The sequence below is a fragment of the Oreochromis aureus genome, linkage group 16 (assembly GCF_013358895.1).
Source record: "Oreochromis aureus strain Israel breed Guangdong linkage group 16, ZZ_aureus, whole genome shotgun sequence".
Lineage (NCBI taxonomy): Eukaryota > Metazoa > Chordata > Actinopteri > Cichliformes > Cichlidae > Oreochromis > Oreochromis aureus.
Genome location: NC_052957.1, coordinates 33,109,463 through 33,128,446, shown reverse-complemented (window position 1 = coordinate 33,128,446; position 18,984 = coordinate 33,109,463). Strand labels below are relative to the sequence as shown.

The 18,984-nt window shown below is 43.4% G+C and overlaps 1 protein-coding gene across 1 annotated transcript in view; it reads left to right on the top strand.

Annotated features, from left to right (window-relative positions):
• Positions 1-17,106, top strand: part of kcnh3 (potassium voltage-gated channel, subfamily H (eag-related), member 3) — a 59,214-nt gene extending 42,108 nt beyond the window's left edge. Inside the window, exons 10-14 of the mRNA XM_039599611.1 lie at positions 4,222-4,436; positions 10,338-10,594; positions 11,015-11,115; positions 11,206-11,258; positions 14,107-17,106. Coding sequence (XP_039455545.1) covers positions 4,222-4,436; positions 10,338-10,594; positions 11,015-11,115; positions 11,206-11,258; positions 14,107-15,078 — 1,598 coding nt within the window. The 3' untranslated portion in view covers positions 15,079-17,106. The remainder of the gene's footprint in view (positions 1-4,221; positions 4,437-10,337; positions 10,595-11,014; positions 11,116-11,205; positions 11,259-14,106) is intronic.
• The last annotated feature ends 1,878 nt before the right edge of the window (positions 17,107-18,984 follow it).

The following is an 18,984-nucleotide window of genomic DNA, read 5'->3' as shown; positions in this document are numbered from 1 at the left end:
GGGTCAAAATGACCCAGAACTGTTATTTATCTGCCCTGGTCATAGAATACATTCAGAAAACTGTGCAACAAAATTGTACCTATTATACCTCCTGTTTTGAAAACGTTAACTCGATGATTTCATGCATGCAATGCTTTTAGAGGACACCTGTAAATTATATACAGACACTGCACTAGTCCAGATCAGTGCAGGGACCCATTTACTTCATCTGAAGTCTTGGTGTCATTGTAGTGGGTCATTTTGGTCTGTTGGGCCAGTCATCACCGAGGCTAATATTCTTCATCTCCTACTGCTTATGTTAGCCTGTAAATTTGGTCTTCAGTTGACCTTTACTTTGACCATCACACAGAATCACAGCAAGTATGGAGCGATGTATTACTTAAAACTGAATTAACAGTATGTGACACCAGTAAAAACATTGACCTTTTATTTCATCACACCCCTGTGCTAGACCAAGATGCCTAATTTATTAGATGGCTAGATGGGAGCGAGGGGTAAAACAAGAAGAGGGAAGTATGAGATGTTGATTGAAAACTTGCCTTTAAAAAGATCAAGAACAAAGAAAAATCCTACTCAAGGTATCAAATCAGCGATGTTGATAAAATGAACTCCGTTGATAAGCCTTTGTTCCCTGCCCTCATCACTTTCACCTGCACTTTCAAGACGAGACAGATACATGCACTTAAATGTCACTTGCAAGTGTTTGTCTCCCGCTCAGTTTAACATTTTGCTGTGATTATGAGCCAAAGCGCTCCTTGTCGCTGCTGTCGCTCTCGGCCACCCGTCATCTTTGTGACAGTGCATTTGTGCTGAACTGCAAAGGGGGGGAGTGGAGGAGGGGAAATGTGAGTGACGTAAAAAAGACAGCCGGAGCATAAGAAGGGCCCATCGTGCCAAATTAAGAAGCAGCACAGATTTTGGGGTGGGGGCTGCAGATGACAGTTGGATGGTGCCGAGTGCAGAGGCAGCAGGACAGCGAGGTGGTTCGAGGTTCAAAGGAGGGCTAGAAGGCCGAGTCCAGTAACTGCTGTCGCTCACGTGGCATGCGCCGAGCTCCTGCTCGCCCTACCTCTCCCCCTTCCCTCACTCTTTCTCACCCCGCCCCTCCATTTCTTCTCATGCCAGTCTGCAGCCACCCCCACACTGTGTCCCTCTCCACTTCCTCTCTCAGCTCTCTCTTGATTCTTTCGTCTTCCACCCTCCCTCTCCTCAGTCCACCTCCGCACTCCATCACCCTTTTTAGGTCCCTGCTCGCCTCTGCCCTTCTCCGCCCCGCCTCCCTCTATTTTGCCTCTGTTCTCTCTCTGCTTGTTTTTTTCTTCAGCCCCCTCTTTCTTTTCTTTGCGTTGTGGCTCTGCAGCCTCGTTCCTTCTTTGTTTGACTTTTTCCGTTTTTTTGCGGGGGGTCTTTGTCTGTCACATGCCTCACAAACACATTTCCATTTTCTTTTTAACATCCAACCATCCAATCCATGTCTTCAATTAGTAATCGATGCAATCTATGCTGCACATATACATTGTATGGCTGATGCTAACTGTATATTGTGTGATTATATATGGGGCATGGTAATGTGACCAGCATTGTTATGTGAGACAATTTCTTCTAGTGATTTATTTAAAAAGCAGCTTAGAAAAAGGCGACATCTTTGCATTGTGTCTAAGGTCAAAACTCTCCTCCTCACTAGGGTCTCAAATAGATTCTGTCCTGATTAGCCACATGCTAAACAAGCATAGTTTTATAAATTAGAGGATGTTTGCTTAATTTAGGTTGTTCATACACACGTGTTCACTAGTCTGCCTTCACACACATATGCACACATATGATTATGGTTCTGAAGCAACAACACAAAGCCAAGTGTTTGTAGGCAGCAGAGTGAAAGTCAGTAAGCCTACCTCAGCCACTGAGTTTGTTCTTTTTGTTACACTGTACTGTACTGTAGCTGCAGCTATAACAGCTGTAGCTCTTCTGGGAAGGCTTTAACAAGGTTAAGCAGTGCATTCATGGGAATTTTTGACCATTCTCCCAGAATCACATTTGTGAGGTCAGACACTGGTATTGGACGAGAAAGCTTCGCTCTCAGTCTCCCCTCTAAATGATCCAAAAGGTGTTCTAACAGGTGAAGTTCAGGACTCTGTGCAGACCAGTCAAGTTCTTCAGTACCTAAGTCAATCATCCCTGTCTTTACGGACCTTGCTTTGTGCACTGGTGTGCAGTCATGTTGGAAGAGGAAGAGGCCATCCCCAAACTGTTCCCACAAAGTTGAGAGAAAGAAGTTATTCAAAATGTCTTGGTATGCTAAAACATTAAGAGTTCTCTGAGCCCAGCTACTGAAAAACAACCACACACCATAATCCCCACTCCACCAAACTGTACACTTGGCACAATGCAGTCAGACAAGTACCGTTCTCCTGGCAACTGCCAAACCTGGACTAGGCCTAGACCTTCCAATTAGCAGATCGCTTGTATCTACTAATTGGAAGGTTGGTGTTTGCTGCTCTACTCTGCATTCCAAATACCGTCGGTCAAAATACTAATCCCAAACTGCTCTCTGTTGCATCCATCAGAGACTGAATGTTAGCTGGAAAACACTTGAGCATAAAAAGAAAGTACTTGGATAGGGATGGGTATCGTTTAGGTTTTATCCGATACCAGTACCAAACCAGTACTTTTGAAACGGTGCCGGTGCTTAAACAGTGCTGGAACCGGTGCTTAAAGAATGGAGAACACACACTTTGTCCAAAAACCTCTCATGTTCAGCTGTTTTTTTGTAAAAAGATAACAATGTTAGCCTTTTCTGCAGCTATAGGGCATACATGGTATCACTCTTGGCTGGAAGCAGTGCTTAAACAATGGGGAAAAAAAAGAAACACAAACTTTGTCCAAAAACCTCTCATGTTTAACTGTTTCCCACTTTTTCTTTGGTCATTTTAGTCTTTTTGGCCAGGGTGAAGGGAGTATCTGCCATCAAACAAGAAGACAGCCGCATGTAACTACGACGGTGTTTGCTAGTTCACCTTACATGCATTAATGTAATAATGTGGTTAGCGTACTCAACGTAAATTACACACGAACAACATGAAGCTACTCACGCAGAGGAGAACGGCTGCTGCTGCCATCATCATCCTCATCATTTCTGCTACACTGACAGGGCTAGGGGCCAGGACTCTCCTCTCTTGGGGGGATGTTGCTAACTCCGGGTCCAATAACAGGCACCACACCCGCAGTAGATGTGCACGGTGTGAGGTCTCGCAGCAAGCTATCAAATACGGCACATTTCTCGGCTTTTAACAAAATGCTATACGTCGCCAGGTGTTTCATCAGATTCGAGGAGTTACCTCCTTTGACAGTATCACAGTATCAGCTTAAAGCACTTGTTGCAGGCTGCTGAGTTTGCATCTTTTGCTGTGAAGTACAGCCAGACTTTTGATCGCTTCGCCTCGGGCATTTTTAATCTGTAGCTCTGCTCTAAAAGAACGTATGTACCTGGACCCGCCTACTACGCTTGCAAAGGTAAAATGATTGGCCAGAATTCAAACATCTCAGGGGGGAAAAAAGCACCGAAAGAAAGCACCGAAATGTACGCTGCTTTTCGGTCTGGTTACTACCGTTTATGTCAGAATGGCACCGGACACCAGTACCCATCCCTATACTTGGATGAATGAGGCACGTTCCATAAAGAGTGTTCCATTCCAGTATTCCATTAGATGATAACCCTATAACAACCTGCAACAACCTGGTGGAAGCTAAGACATCAGAGATACTCCAGCAATCCAGAAAAACACTTCCCTAAGGCTGTACAGTATGTTTCATAAGAAACCGATTGTGTGAAGGCGTATAAGCAGCACAGGCTACTACTATACTAATATATGGTAAAGCTTACCAAAGTAAGTTACACTGTGCTGCTTTATGCAGGTGGTGTTGGTTTATATAAATTGAAGGGACTTGGGTTTGCAGGTACATTAGACATACAAACACGCTCCCACCGCTGCTGCTGAGATGACTTCACAGGTCCAAATCTTTAATCTTCTGTCTTTGATGATGTGCTGCTCAGAACGTCAGTGTGTGAAGCCACAGCAATGCTTGTGTTAACAAGCATCGCCTTGGCTTAATGGCTGATGATTTTCTCTCAGGTGTTGACAGCTAGTGAGAATAGGCTCCCTCTAAACAGCTGCTTCAAAGACAGGTATCTGTGCATCACTCACTTTGTCATCCCCTCCCCAGGTAAAGGAGATCTGATTGGCTCAGACTCCCTGACGAAGGAACAAGTGATCAAAACCAACGCTAATGTCAAAGCCCTGACTTACTGTGACCTGCAGTATATCAGCCTCAAGGGTCTCCGAGAGGTTCTCCGACTTTACCCTGAGTATGCCCAGAAGTTCATCAGCGAGATACAACATGACCTGACTTACAATCTACGAGAGGGCCACGGGGCTGATGTGAGTACCTGTATTATGATGGATTTACTGTTTGTTAGTGAACTCATGTAAGTTTTTGTTAGTCTACTGCACATTTAAAAATAAGTACACTTGAGCTGAATTTGAATTTAAAATGGGGTAGAGTTCACCTCTGTGGTCATTAAACAGCTGCAAACACTGACATGAAATGATCTATAAAAGACCCACAATCTAATAGGACATACTGCTTTATTTGTGTAAAGATGTAAGATTATACATGATATCTATGAAAATTAAAATAATTCTACCTTTCACCTGATTTATGACCTTGTAACACCTTCACTGATAGTTTTACTATTAACTTACTAGTTTTAAGTCTTGTTCAATAAATCATATAGTTCATTTAGTAAATTATGAAACAGGATATTCTTTACACCTTGTGACCTTTCAATCTACAAGCTGTTACAAGTCATTCTCAGTCAGATTCATTATGGACTGTATATAAGATAAATGTTTCCATCCATCAGTGGTGGCTGTAGCTCAGCAGGTAGAGCAGGTCATCTACTAATCAGAAGGTTGGTGGTTTGATCCGTGGCTCCTCTAGTCTGCATGCCATAGTATCCTTGGCCAAGACACTGATGTGTTTATCCCATCATAAACAACTTCTTCCAGAGTGTGCCTTTTGTTCTGCCCCCCTTCCCTTCACCCCCAACTGGTCATGCAGATGGCTGCCTCATCCTTGGCTTGGTTCTGCTCGAGGCTTCCTGTTAAAGGGGAGTTTTTCCTTCCCGTTATCACCAAGTGCTTGCTCAAAAGATTTCTCTCTATTATCTTTACAACATAACCCCTCTTGAGGTGACTGTTGTTGTGACTTGGTGCTGTATAAAAAAATGAAATGAAATTTGAATTAATCAGAGTGTGAATGTGTGTGATTATTAGGTAGAAAGCACTTGCTTGTGTAAATGAGACATGCAGTCGAAAGTGCTTTAAGTGCCCAGGTAGAGTAGAAAAGTGTGTGTTTGCGTACTGGTTATGTAGTGCTATATCTATACAACCAGTCTAGTTTACCAAAATGTTCCTGTAAGAAAGGCAGATGCACGTGCAGATGGCATACGGCTAGTCTGTGAATGGTGCACATTCATAGATTTAAATAGGAACAGTTTTAATTAAACAGCCCACCAGATTAGTCACAACACTAAATGTGCAGACTGACAGTCCAATGAGGAATATTTATGAGTAACCTGAGGAGATGCTCACCTTAACAAGGGTCACATGGATGATTAGAATAGAACAGAAATATCCTGTATTGTCCCTCATTGGGGCAATTCACGTATTCCAAGTGGCAGGTGTACATATAAGGTATACATGAGCATTCTACCACCACCACTTTAAAATACCCAGATGTGTGCACACACACTCTGACAACCCCAGCCATGAAAGGCATTTTCCCTGCTTCCATCAACACACACACTGTGTTTGGCTGGTGCTGCAGCAGCAGCAGATGGAGGGAAAAAAGTGTAGGGACAAAAATAGCTTAGTGTTGCTGTTTGAAGTTGTCCCGTTACTAAAAATAGAGCAGTGGAGGAGCACGGGCTCTCCCTGACTGGCTGTCCCCCCACAGCTGCTGCTAAGATTGGATCCTGCTTAATATAAATAGCTCTGCCAGCTGAGGAAAAGAAAGGGAGGAGGAGGAGAAGAAAGAAAGATGAAGGGGGGTTTCGGTTAGCTTGTTTTCTCTCCTGCTCTTACTCTCTCCTACTCTACTGCAGTGCAGTTTGCTTCTCCAGGGATCAACACACTTACTGCGGAGCGTGAACATGTTGGTGTGTGGCTAGAGGATGCATTTTTCTAGATGCCCAACCTGCTGTGCATATCTTAGTTCTGGGTTACAGATGTCCATCCTGGTTATTAGTGTGAAAAAAAAACCATTCTGGTATGTGCAGCCCAGAAGAGGGAATTTGCAAAGGTATCCAAGACAAGACTGGTGGAAAATGGAAGATAAAGCCTGCAGACATTCAGCAGCCTCTTCCTCACTTAACTAGTATTTCACGATACAAACTTAAATGGTGAATGACGGTGTTCAAAAATCAAAGATGTGCTGGGGGGGTGAAGAAAAGGTTTATGAAGCAAGAAAGATGAGAAAGAGTCTCCATTGCATAAATGATGGTTCACTGCTGATTCACTGGTTGCAGACTAACTGTCATGACCCCCCAGAGCCTTGGGTGAAAAATTGCGATGTGCATGACCAGCCTGATCACAGCACGCACAGAACTGTGCTGCTGAAAAGACTGGGATATTGGACCAAGTTTTTAACTCTATTCTCACAGGGTCCTACTTGCTTATCCTTGCCCTTGAGAGCACATACGAATTACTGTACATGCATCAGCTTCCATGCTTCCAAATCTCTGCCCGCAGCCCCAAACCAGCCGCACACATGATGCAAACTCCCACACACTCTCGCACAAAGTTGAACAAGAGGATGGCGGCACGCGGCAAGCGCACACTTATCACGCCCCCGCATCGCAGAGCAGCTCCTTGGTGTGCTCCAGAGCTGGGAGCTAAGAATAGAACAGGAAAGCTAAAAATAAATTACAGTGGCACGGGTATGGAAAGGGGGAGCTGGCTGAGTGGAGGGCACTGGGGACAGAGGAGGGAAAAAAGGGAGGATGCTGAGCAGGCAGGGAAGGAGGGGAGAGTGCAGGGGGGGAAGGGAAAGCACAGGGGTGTTGGCTCAGATACATTCAAAACTCACTGCACCAGGCTAGGTTGTATGCTAGAGCATGTCCGATGTCATTATTTTGAAGCCTGTACAGGTGAAACTGCTGGTTTAATAAACTAGCAGTGCTGCTACGCTCTTTCTGTGTAGTAATGCACATTTTGACCTTGAGTGAAGAGCCACTTGTTTGACACAAGAAACTGAAATTTGTAAATGTTTACAAAATTGTTAATTTTTTGGGTGGCTAGAGTAAACATGCTACTGAGAGCTAGCGTCAGTCAGTCGCACTTATCTCACCAACTACCACACCACACTCTCAGTTGTTTGTATTGCCTTTAATTCAATACATTTTGAACAAGTCTTTTCAATTTTTCACCTTAAATTTCATTCTCTTGACTTTCTCCAGCCCTGCATCGACACTGACGAGAGCCTAAATTGTTCACTTCATAAGCAGGGACAAGGCTGATGGGAAACTGGGGAGGCTTGGGACTGTAACTGTCAGAGGAGTGTGTGTGTGTGTGTGTGTGTGTGTGTGTGTGTGTGTGTGTGTGTGTGTGTGTGTGTTGATGAGGGGTGGGAAAAGTGAGATGCAGCAATCTGTATTAAATGTAGCATGACAGACTTCTTTTTGGAATCTGGCAAAGACAAAGAGACAAACAGATTCTCAAAAATAAAAATGAGAAATCATTTGCATTCGGCCAGTCACCATAAGCCTCTGTGCTTCTCTTTCAGATTGTTCCCTCACATGTCTGCATCTGACACAATCACTCAAGAGTGACTGTGGCACACAGTGTGAAGTCCTCATTAAAAGCTGCTCGTGATGTCAGCAATCAAGAATTTAAACCCATCTTAATACTACCGAAGCAAGAACCTTAAAAGCAAATCTGAAATATGCATTCAGTTTGAGTCTGCACACCTTTATTTGGAATAAAAAGAAAGGCACCCATACATCAAATGGTGAATGGCCTGGTTCTTATAATAGTGCCTTTCTGCAATATGTGTCATTCACACGAATACTTTTTCTACTTAAGAGCTTTCTTTTTATTTAACATTCACACTTCAACGGATGCATTAGAGCGTAACTCTGTGTTCACCATCTTAACCAAGGTTACTGTAGCCTGCAGACTACGGCAGCCAGGAATCAAACCAACCACCTTCCAATTAGTAAATGACCTCCTGAGCTACAGCCACCTCTGAGTGAGACAGACTATCAACACAACCATTATATACATTAAAAATGATCAATTGATTAGCATGCATTGAATGAAATAATTATATGATGCCAAACAAAACATGACTTAGTACTTTGTTAGCAAGCACAGCAGTCAGACGTTTCTTGTAGTTGTACAAAAACTCCTGACCTTAATGTGCTTTGTGCTAAGCTGCTCCTTGTTGCATTAGTGATGTGTTATAGGTTGTTGTCGTGCTGGAAGACCCATCCACAGCACATCATTAGTGTTCTAGCTGAGGAAAGGAGGGTCTCGTACCTGGCCCCTTCCATTGGCCTCTCAGTGTGCTGAAGATCTCCTGTACCCTGTATCAGAAAAACAGCCCAAAGCGTAATGTTTCCACCTCCGTGCTTAACTATGGGGACGGGGTTCCTTGGGTCATATTCAGCGTTTCTCTGTCTCCAAACACAGCTGGTCCAGTTTCTACCAAAGAATTCAATTCTGTTTTTATTTGACCACAGAACTTTCTCCCAAACCTTCTCTGAATCATTTACATGTCCCTTGTTGAACAGAGGGCTTACATACATGTTACCAGTGGTGTTCTTGGTGACTGTTCTTGACTGCCTTTACATCATTAACAAGACCCTCCTGTGTAGCTTTGGGCTGATCCACCACCTTCCTCGTGTTCATCATCACCCCATGAGGCAAGATCTTACATAGAGCTCCAGACTGAGGGCGACTGATGGTCATTTTGTATTTCTTCCATGTCTGAATAATCATACCAAAGGTGTCACCTTCTCACCAAACTTCTTGCTGACGGTCTTGTAACCAATTCCAGCCTTGTGCATGTTATATTCTTTGGTCTTGCCCATGGTGGTTTAGAAGAAAAAGATTCTTTGAACAGATGTGCTTTATACACATATGACTGACTGAGTTTAATCTGTATGCCAAATAGGCACACAGCCAATCTGTGTGAGCCAGCGATCAAATGGAACTCAGTAAATACCGTTTATATAATGTTGTTCACATTAAACAAGCGCAAAGTTTTATATATATTGAGGGCAGTGTGTGTACAGGTAAACATGATGTAAGGAGGTGCCATGGCTCTCAAAGAATCTTGAATTATCAAAGAAAGTTGTCCTGCTCAGCCAATCAACAGTCAAAATGGAAATTAGCCGGTGCCGCATTGATACAGCAGAGGTTCCCAACCGTTTTTTGCAAACTGTAATCTTATGAAATGTATCCAGGATAACTTTTAAAGTAAAAAAATGTCCCAGTGACCACTGAATTTAAACTTACAGTCATAAAAATAACAAACTAATCACCAGAATTTGATCAGAGACATCGGTCACGTTGGTGATTTGCTTCTAGAGTCTCTTCTTAAAAGCACACATCTTCTCACTGAGCATAAAGCTTGGGCTTCAGGCTACTCTGGATTTGAATTATGTCAATGAGAGCAGGAATCCCTAATGTTGGGTACACATCTTGGGCACATAGCCCTGTTTGTGAGCCCAACAGCCCCACCCACCTGCTTTTCAAATCATTTTTCTTTCTTTTTTGTGAAGAAATCAAAGGAAGGTGGCTTAAAGACGGAGGAAAGGCTTGTTACAGACAGGAGGAACTGAGAGGCTGCACAAGAGGCCGTGTATAGGAAATCAGAGTTAGCTTGAACTGTGAATGCAAAGCTATTCCAGATTAAAGTTTAAGAGTGTGTGTACAGGTCGCAATGTATACTAGAAGAACAAATAGCAGGTCTCTAATAAGACCTGCAGAGCACTTTCTGCATTCATTTACCTCTGAAAGAGAAGGAGCTCAAAAGTCTTCAAAAGAAAGAATATGCTGCTAATCAAACAATACCCTGAATGTTCAAAACATAGTTACAGATTTACAGAACTTGTGTTTGCCTGCCATCCACTGGTTCAAGCTTGTAACTGCCTTTACAGTCATTGTAAAGGCAGCTACTAATGCTATGGTGATAACAGAAGAAATCCAGCAGGTGTGCTGGCTCATCCCGCTCATCCTATTTCAGTATCCAAGCTCCTCCTCTCTTTCTTTCAGGTGGATTGGGAGAGCAACGGTGGCTTGGTGAAGAAGCTGCCGTCCATCCGCGAGGATGAGGAGGGTGATGAGGAGCAGAGCTCCGTGTCCCGAGCTCCTCGCTCCCCACTGCATCTCAGCAGAGGCCTCAGCTCGCCCCTGCGCTCCCCTCTCCTGCCGCCTCGGCCTTTCCGTGCTCCCTCCGACCACTCGCGCCCTGCCACCCTGCAGATACCAGTGGTGAGCTTCAGCAGTGTACCACCTGAACTCAGCCCCAGGTAAAACACACAGACACACATAGTGTGAAACTGAAGATTGATTCAAAACATCATAGTCAGAGAGGAGCAACTGAGCAAAGTGCCGCAGTATAGGTGTCTGGCTGCCATGGCAACCACTAGATTACAGTGCTGGTGGATCACATGGGGCTCGGCTACTGTTGGAAGGCATGTAGGTTCTCACACACTGCAATGCACTAATGTGCATGCGTGCAGAGCAAACATGCCTATGTGTGTGCAGAGACGTCTCACAGCCTCTGTGCAGTGTTGTGTGATGCAAAGCTGCTGATTAGGGTGCTGCTGATTTTTCATGTTTGTGTTAAAAGATCCAAACGGTACTAACGGAGCTTTCCGCCCTTTTAGCTTCATCTGATTACATTCCTCTTACATGCTCTCTCTCTCTCATGTGTAATCTCTGCACAGATTCGTGGACGGCATTGAAACAGAGAACAATTCCACCACAACACAGAAGTTTGAGTTCAGCCCCAGCCTGTCACCTGCCCCTCCGCCCTCACCGTACGCAGGTAGCGCACCTACAGCCGCACACAGTGGACTACTTTTTCAGAACAGTACATTTTATCCGGAGGCCTAATCCTTCTGTGTGTTGCCTGTAGGGATCCGTGAGCACTCTGAGATCAAGCAGAGTGTGTCTAAACTGACCGAGGAGGTGAGTGCTGACTTGACACTGATGATAATTGCATGTGTACACTTCTGCCCCGGGGGTCTAATGTTTTCCTCGGCAGCAGAGGTTTGATTTTTCTGTTAGTCAGCTGGATGTTTCACAAACTACACGAGCAGGTCATGGCTGTAAAAACATACAGATAAAATCCTGATGTTGGGAATGCTGGCCCAAAGTGTCGCATGATATTTTAAAAATTATGTTTTTAAATCTGATTGAAACATCGCAGCTGCCAAATGACGATAGCAGCGTCTAAAATTTTGTTTTTGAGTGTGGTCTCCTAAAAACAACCTGCAGCCTGTTCTGGCGGACTCAGCCTAACACAGTCACTCTCAGACAGATGACCAAAGGTTTACTGCCTTCTGATATATAAATGCAAACAGATTGCCGATGCATTGCTCCTAGTGTGTGTCTTTGCAATAGGAGGTTCTCCTTTTGTCCAGCTGGTTGTATTTGTGTTATATTCCTATATTCAATTCAATTCAGTTTTATTTACAGAGCACCAAATTACAACAACAGTCGCCTCAAGGTGCTTTATATTGTAAGGTAGAGCCTACATACAAAGAGAAACACAACAATCATATGACCCCCTATGAGCAAACACTTTGGCGACAGTGGGAAGGAAAAACTCCCTTTTAACAGAAGGAAACTTCCAGTAACAGGAAGAAACCTCAGTGATTTGCAAAGCTCTGCACTGGATTTGAAAACAGAAGACATTATCAAATGCTTAAACTGGGAAGTTTTATTTTGCAGGAACTATTTTCAGTTTATGTGTCGCCCTTTGGCCCCGCGCGGCTCTAGGTACACATTGCACAATGAATTACCGATTTTTACCTTGAGAACTGCATTGTTTTTTGTGGCATAGTTTCACAGAGGTGCTGGAAACATTCCTCATAGGTGTTGGTCCATATTGACATGATGGCATCATGGAGTTATTGCAGATTTATCAGCTGCACATCTGTGTCGTGAATCTCATGTTCCATCACATCTCAAAGGTGTTCCACTGGATTGATATCAGGTGACTTTAGAAGATAAATTTGAATACAGTCATTCTCACTTTTGTGACATGATGCGTTATGCTATTGGATCAATGTGGGGGATCAATGTGGATCAATGTGATAATAAAGGCATGGACACGGTCAGTGCGTCTTGAGTCCTGTCTATCTCCCCTCACCCCCAATCGGTAGTACGGTAGTGGCAGCCCCTCCCTGAGCCTGGTTGTGCTCAGGGGAGGTTTCTAGAAGAGAGTTTTTCCTTCCCACTGTCACCAAGAACTTGCTAATGAGGGGGGTTGTCTGTTTTCTCTGTATTATTGTGCGGTCTGTAACTTACTATTTAAAGTACTTTGTTGTTTTAATTTTGCTTTTTCTAAATAAAATTGAATGGAATTGAACCAAGATGACCATGACAACAGTCATAAGTAGTATACGAGCTTGAAGCAGCTTGGCCAGTCTACTCTGAATTCTGGCATCACCCAGAGAAACCTAGAGATGGTTGTGCAGGAAAATCCCAGTAGACCAGCCTGTCTGGCACTTAGGAACATGCCACATTCAAGGTCATTTAAATCACCTTTCTTCCCTGTTCTCATGCTCAGTTTGATACTTATTGAAGTCTTTTACACCTCTGGAACTGCAGCTACTAGAACACAGAGCATATACCCAGAATACATGTTCCATAGATCAAAATAATTCACTTTGATCTGCCAACAAGCCAAAGACATTTCTTTGTCTCCTTCATTAGAATATGGGCTAGTAACTTTTAATGTTTCAATGTATCCAGTTTACAGTAAACTTAGAAATAAGCAGCAGTGAGAGCGTGCTCAGTGATAAAATAATTACTCTGTTGCTCTGTGTGATAAATCACCAGATTAACAATTTTCTGCAGAATTCATCTATTACCTTATTTGTAACAGTGTTGCATTTTGCAGTTATATGTTCTTTATAGATTTTTAAACACTAATTTATCATCAGCATCATCATCATCATGTGATAAGATCTCCGACTGCACGAGGCAGCACTCATAGGGATCATTTTGTGTGGAAGAAGAGTCGCGTGGCTCGCAACACACCCACATGTAAAGAGAGAAACCACCTTTGTTTTGTTGAGCCAGCTAACACAAAGAAGGTCTGGCTGTGTTGAATTTCATAGATAGTATACCCCTCTGGGTCCTAACAATGCTGAGTTTTTTGTTCCATAACTTCAACTACTTACTATGATAACAGACTCTCGCTCACTGGCAGGTTTTAATCAACAAACTCAGAGTCTCTCTCTAAAGTTTCCCCTCTTGCTCCACCTGAACCATTCATCATTTTATTATTCAGTCGTTAAATATAAGGACAGGAGGGAGACCATGATTACATCACAGATTTATTATCAGCTCAGAATAAAATCTCCATCTTTGTAACTCTCTGACTGTGTTGACAGCAATGCAGCTGTCAGCCTGTCAGCCAGCTCCTCTGAAACGTTTACTGTATGTTACTATAGCAGCTACCATTTAAATCAAACAAGCATCACACATATAACACACTGATCATGTGATCCACCTGCACTGAATCATTTGGCGTGTTGTAATCAGTACCAGATGGAAAAATGTCCGTCACAGCTGGATCTCAGGGCTGATGTGAATATTTAGGTGAACATGAGGCCAAACAAACTCTAAAACTGAACTAAATGTATGATAAAGAGACTTTTTAAACGTGAGCCGCATGGTGAATGTTATGAAGTATCTAATTATGTTTTATGCAAACAGGGATTAAAAGGTTTTTGTCATACAGAATTTGCATGAACTGTTCTTCTGGTTTTCCAGCGTTAATACGATCTCTCTCTTCACCTCACAGATGAACGGTCTGTCTAAACAAGTTTCCAAGCTCAGTCAGGAGCTGCAGGAAATGACACGCCTGCTCAAGCCCCTCCTCCAAATGACACCACAGCCAGTCCTGATGACCATGATGCCAAATTTAACATCACCTCCCAGTAGTGCCAGCCAGCTGTCATCAAGCCCCTGCCCCGGGGCGCCACCCCCTTCCACAGCTTTTCCCCACCAGAGACCTGACACTCATTCTCTGTTAGACAGCAGAGACACAGAGAGTGCAGATTTGCCAGGATGCCTTCTCCCAACTCCTCACTCACCAAAAAGGCCTAATTCAACTCCTTCAGCATCAGCAGACCCGCCCAAGCCCCCAGGGGCCAATAGCCAGGGGTCTGCTGACTCCAACCATCACTCGCCAGAGGAAGGACTTCCAGAGGGGCGCGTGGACTCCCGAAGACTCCGTGCCTCCTCCAGTAACGGGATATTTTTCCCCTCGCTGCAGGACCAACCTCCTCTGGCCTCTCACACCCCTTCACCTTCACTCTCCTTCTCCATGTCTCTCTCTTCCTCATCATCTCTTTCCCCATGCCAAGGACCTCACCTCTCCCGACCTGGCAGTTGTGCCAGCAGAGGCCCGCTCATCCCGCCCGCCTCTCAGGACACTCACCCTCCCCTTTCCTCTCACTTTTCAGCTCCACCATCGCTCACATCCTCCCCTGGAAGTCATCGGCTGAGGCTTTCCCCTTCCGTGCCAGTCGTGTCCCCTAACACCTCTGCCCATCCCTCCACTCTTTCTCTGCCCTTGTCTTTGGACGTTGCAAACGCAAGGAGAAGAGATAACCAGACTTCATCTTGGTGCAACTCACAGCGACACTACAGAGGGGCAAGATCCATTTCTCACCCCCAGGAGCTGGAGATGCAGGAGCGGGGACGACAGGAAGAGGAGAAGTCCTCCTCAGAGCACATCAGTTTCATTGATGAGGAGGAGCCAGCATTATGAACAGGCTGAGCAAAAGATGGCATTCAAGTAGCAGGAAAGATGTAGGACAAGAATTAAAAGAGGTCAAAGCAAGTGTGAGGTAAAGAAAACAAACGCAGGGAACAGAAAGCTGGTCCATTTCACACAGAAAGACATTTGTCAGGCAGGAGATGCTAGAAGAACAGACAGGTAAACACAAAAGACAGTGTGAAGGAATGCTTTCCTCTACAGATCAACCACAGAATTACAATAGCACAAACCGTCTTATAGCATCAATGATCCAGTAGCATGAGTCAAACACTGCAGAGCCAGAGCACATCTTTCTGTCTCTCGACCCTGATGAAGCTCTATCGCTTTTTAATCCTAGTAGGTCTCCTCTTCAAAGGGCAGGCACAAACACATGCATCTCGGCAGGAAACGCGTCTTTACCCAAACTAGATAATCCAAGCCAACTGCACTGGGACTAAGAATGTAAGCCCTTCAATGGTCTCAGTCACCTCACCTGGAAGGTTCCTTTGCTTCATCAATGGGATTATGTTTTTTAAGGAATGCAGTTATCTGCCCCTGGACTGGTTAAAAAATACAGCTTTTTATCGAATAACCTCAGACTAAATGGTTCTACAAAGTGTTTTTCTACAATGTTTCTTATTGCCCCCTTTCACAAACACACACACACTAACGACAGCAGAACTGTCATTTGTGTGGCGCCCGCACTGCATTTGGGAACAACTTGGGGATTCGGTGTCTTCACCAAGAAAACCTGGCCATGTGATAGAGCTGTTTGCAGCCTGCTCTATCACCTAATCCACAGGTGACCCCAGAATCATTCACATGCCCATTACACACATTCACAAAGAAGATGTAGAGCTTGGTTTTAACTCAGGAATGCAAACTTGTCACATCCTGTAAAAAAACAAAACAAAAAAACGGACATTCTGAATCCACAGACAGTATAAAAGATCGATGCAGCCACTGTGACCTTATCCCCAGGTTTGTGAAGTCCTGCTTTGAAGCCTTGAGATGAGTCGTCATCTAGGCTTTTGGGAACTGGACATAACAAGCAAGTGGCAGTTCTGACTGTGAAACCGCGTGCTCACTGACTTGTCAGCTACCCCAGGGAATCCTATTGACTCTTAGAATGACTACAATTTCTAAAAAGTTCTTTATAGAGTTATTACTTTTATATAATTTATATAAAAGTATTAATGTAGAGTCTTTACCTTACAATATAGAGGGCATTGAGGTTCACAGAGTTCAAGCATGATTATCATTTTCTGACACAAGCACTGAAAGTCTTTGCAGCCACAGCTATCGCCCCATGGTGGCCATTAGAAAGAATGCAGGTTTAGGTTTTCTTCTGCGTTAGCTTCATTTCTCATACTGTCCACATCTGAATCCAGAATAGATCTACTGCGTGACTCGTGTAGATCCCAAGAAGGTGGGTGGCGTCTTCAAGGTTTTCTGACAGAAATTTTGTACCTTCCTCCAAACCCTTCGATCAGGAACAGAATCAAAGGAGGATTCAGCAAATCACATCCTTTTTCGTTCTTAGAAAGATCCAGAGGATCATTTTTCTTCAAATAATAATAATAAATTACTATGTAGTCAAAGTACTACTGTATACTGTGCCCATAAAAACTAAATACAAACCAGAATGTAAGTGTTAAAATTAACAACCTAACCACTGCTTGTTAACGCAAATATCTAGTCAACCAGTCACATGGCAGCAACTCGATGCACTTAGACATGCAGAGCTGCTGAATTTCAGACTATTTCAGAAACTGTTGATTCACTGGGACGTCCCCACGTTTACAGAGAATGGCAAGAAAGAGACGACTGCAGAAAAAGTGTTCTTGATGCAAGAGGTGACAGAAGAATGATAGGATCAATCTGCACAATACATGAAACAATGAAGCAGGTGCAGAAGATTACTCCTGTCAGCCAAGAACAGGAAACTGATTCTATAATTCCCAAAAGCTCACCAAAATTGGATAACAGAAGATTATAAAAAAATGTTGCCTGGTCTCTGGTCTAACAGTAAAACTTGACAGTGGCTGAATACTTGTTTCATTCTGTTGGCTGCTGAAGGTCTTCCAGAACAGGCATAAAACTTAAAGTATAGTTATTACAATATAGTTATTTAACTGAAATGGGCCGATATTGCTGATGTAGCTAAATGCAACATTTACAGTTGCCTCTATATGGACAAAATGAAGATCAGTTCTATTAAAATCACCCACAACACGAGGAACGCATGCACCGGAAAAATAATCTACTAGTTTGGGTAAACATAATGTGGTTTAGGAGGGGTAACCATTCAAAAGACAGCTAGTTTAAGGGGGGGAGGGATAAAGGGATTGTGTCAGACAATTATCAACTGAACTCCACCAGTATAAGATAAACCAGTCTCATTCTACATTATAAATCATCCTGGGCTACTCTAATAGAGCCCAAGAACTTTATTACAGCTACTATCTGGTTGCATTTCAGAATGAAATAATAAGCGGAGAGCTTTGCACTGCTGGTTAAGCAGATTGAGGCCGGTGTAGGAACTTTGAGAACTTTGAAAAGACAGATTCATGCACAAAGGTGTAGGGAAGAGCTAACATCAAACATTACCCCTGTGTCACTGTTCATGTTGACTGATGACAGCATCATGATGACTGTTGACAACCAGCCTATCAGCTCGTATCTCAAGCAGGCTACTTTGATTCTAGGGTGTGGACATCCTTACATCAACTATAATCAACCTAATCTTAAAGTTAGCAGTCATAATATTCCTCTTTTGGGGAAGGGGCTGTCTTTCTGGGGAATTCTTGTCACATTGTTTCGCTCTCGATGAGCTTGCATCCACATTTTCTTTCCAGACCAAAAGAATTTGAGCACAGTTATGATCGGTCACTTTGGAAAAGTGTAGGCGAGTGTTTGGATTGTATGCCAAAGAGAGAAGACAGATTTGTGGAGAAACACTACCCCTGTGTCACTGTTCATCATCATGATGACTGTTGACAACCAGCCTATCAGATTGTATATCAAACTCCCACATCACCCCCTGAGCTTTAGCCATTAGCCATTCGTGCCTTCTCCATACAGACATTGATTTCCCTAAAATTCTTCACCTGTCGATTACAGGCAAACATCTGGATCGAAATTTACACAGAAAGCCATCATCTATGGGGAACACTTGCACCTTTATCTAAAACGTATTGTATTTATTTATTTAATACGGCTGTGTATGTATTTATTTTTGCTGAAAAAGAGCGGCGAGGAAATATTCTGCATGTTTGGACGATGTAACAAAAACAGACTGTGGAGGAAGGTTTGCTTTCTAAACGTCTAACTGGATGCATTCCAGAGCGAGTGAGCGAAACCTTCCCCGGGTTCATATGTAGCACACACTCTCTTCATCTCTTATCCCTCCAATGACTTCATGTTGGTACGTGAAAGCAGCCAAACCCTAAAACTACAACATCCAGGCTGCATCAAGCTGGAGGTCTCAGGACTTTTTTTTTTTTTGGCTTTGTGAGGTGCTTTAGGACCATGTTACTTGTATATATATGAACAGTCAGATTTCTGGCTTCTATTTTCTTTAATGGGAGCAAGGGAGGTGGTGACTAACTGGACTCTTTACACTTTCACAAAGATTTACTAAGCAAGAACTGGTGGCTGGGGAGGGTACCTAAAGGGTTTTAATTCAATGCATGTCAAAACTTTTTATTTTCTTTTTTGCATGAGAAATGTGCCTGCTTTGAACTATCCAGAGCAGAGGGCTCACGGGAGTAGAAACCAGCCTGCCCAATTGAAGGCTGTTTGCTTTCAAATGTATTTTATTAAAGACTGCTGTTACATTTAAAAAAAAATATTAAACAAGGATTACATACTGTATAACAATAAAGAAGTGTTGTTTTGTAAGCTCTTGGTCTCTTG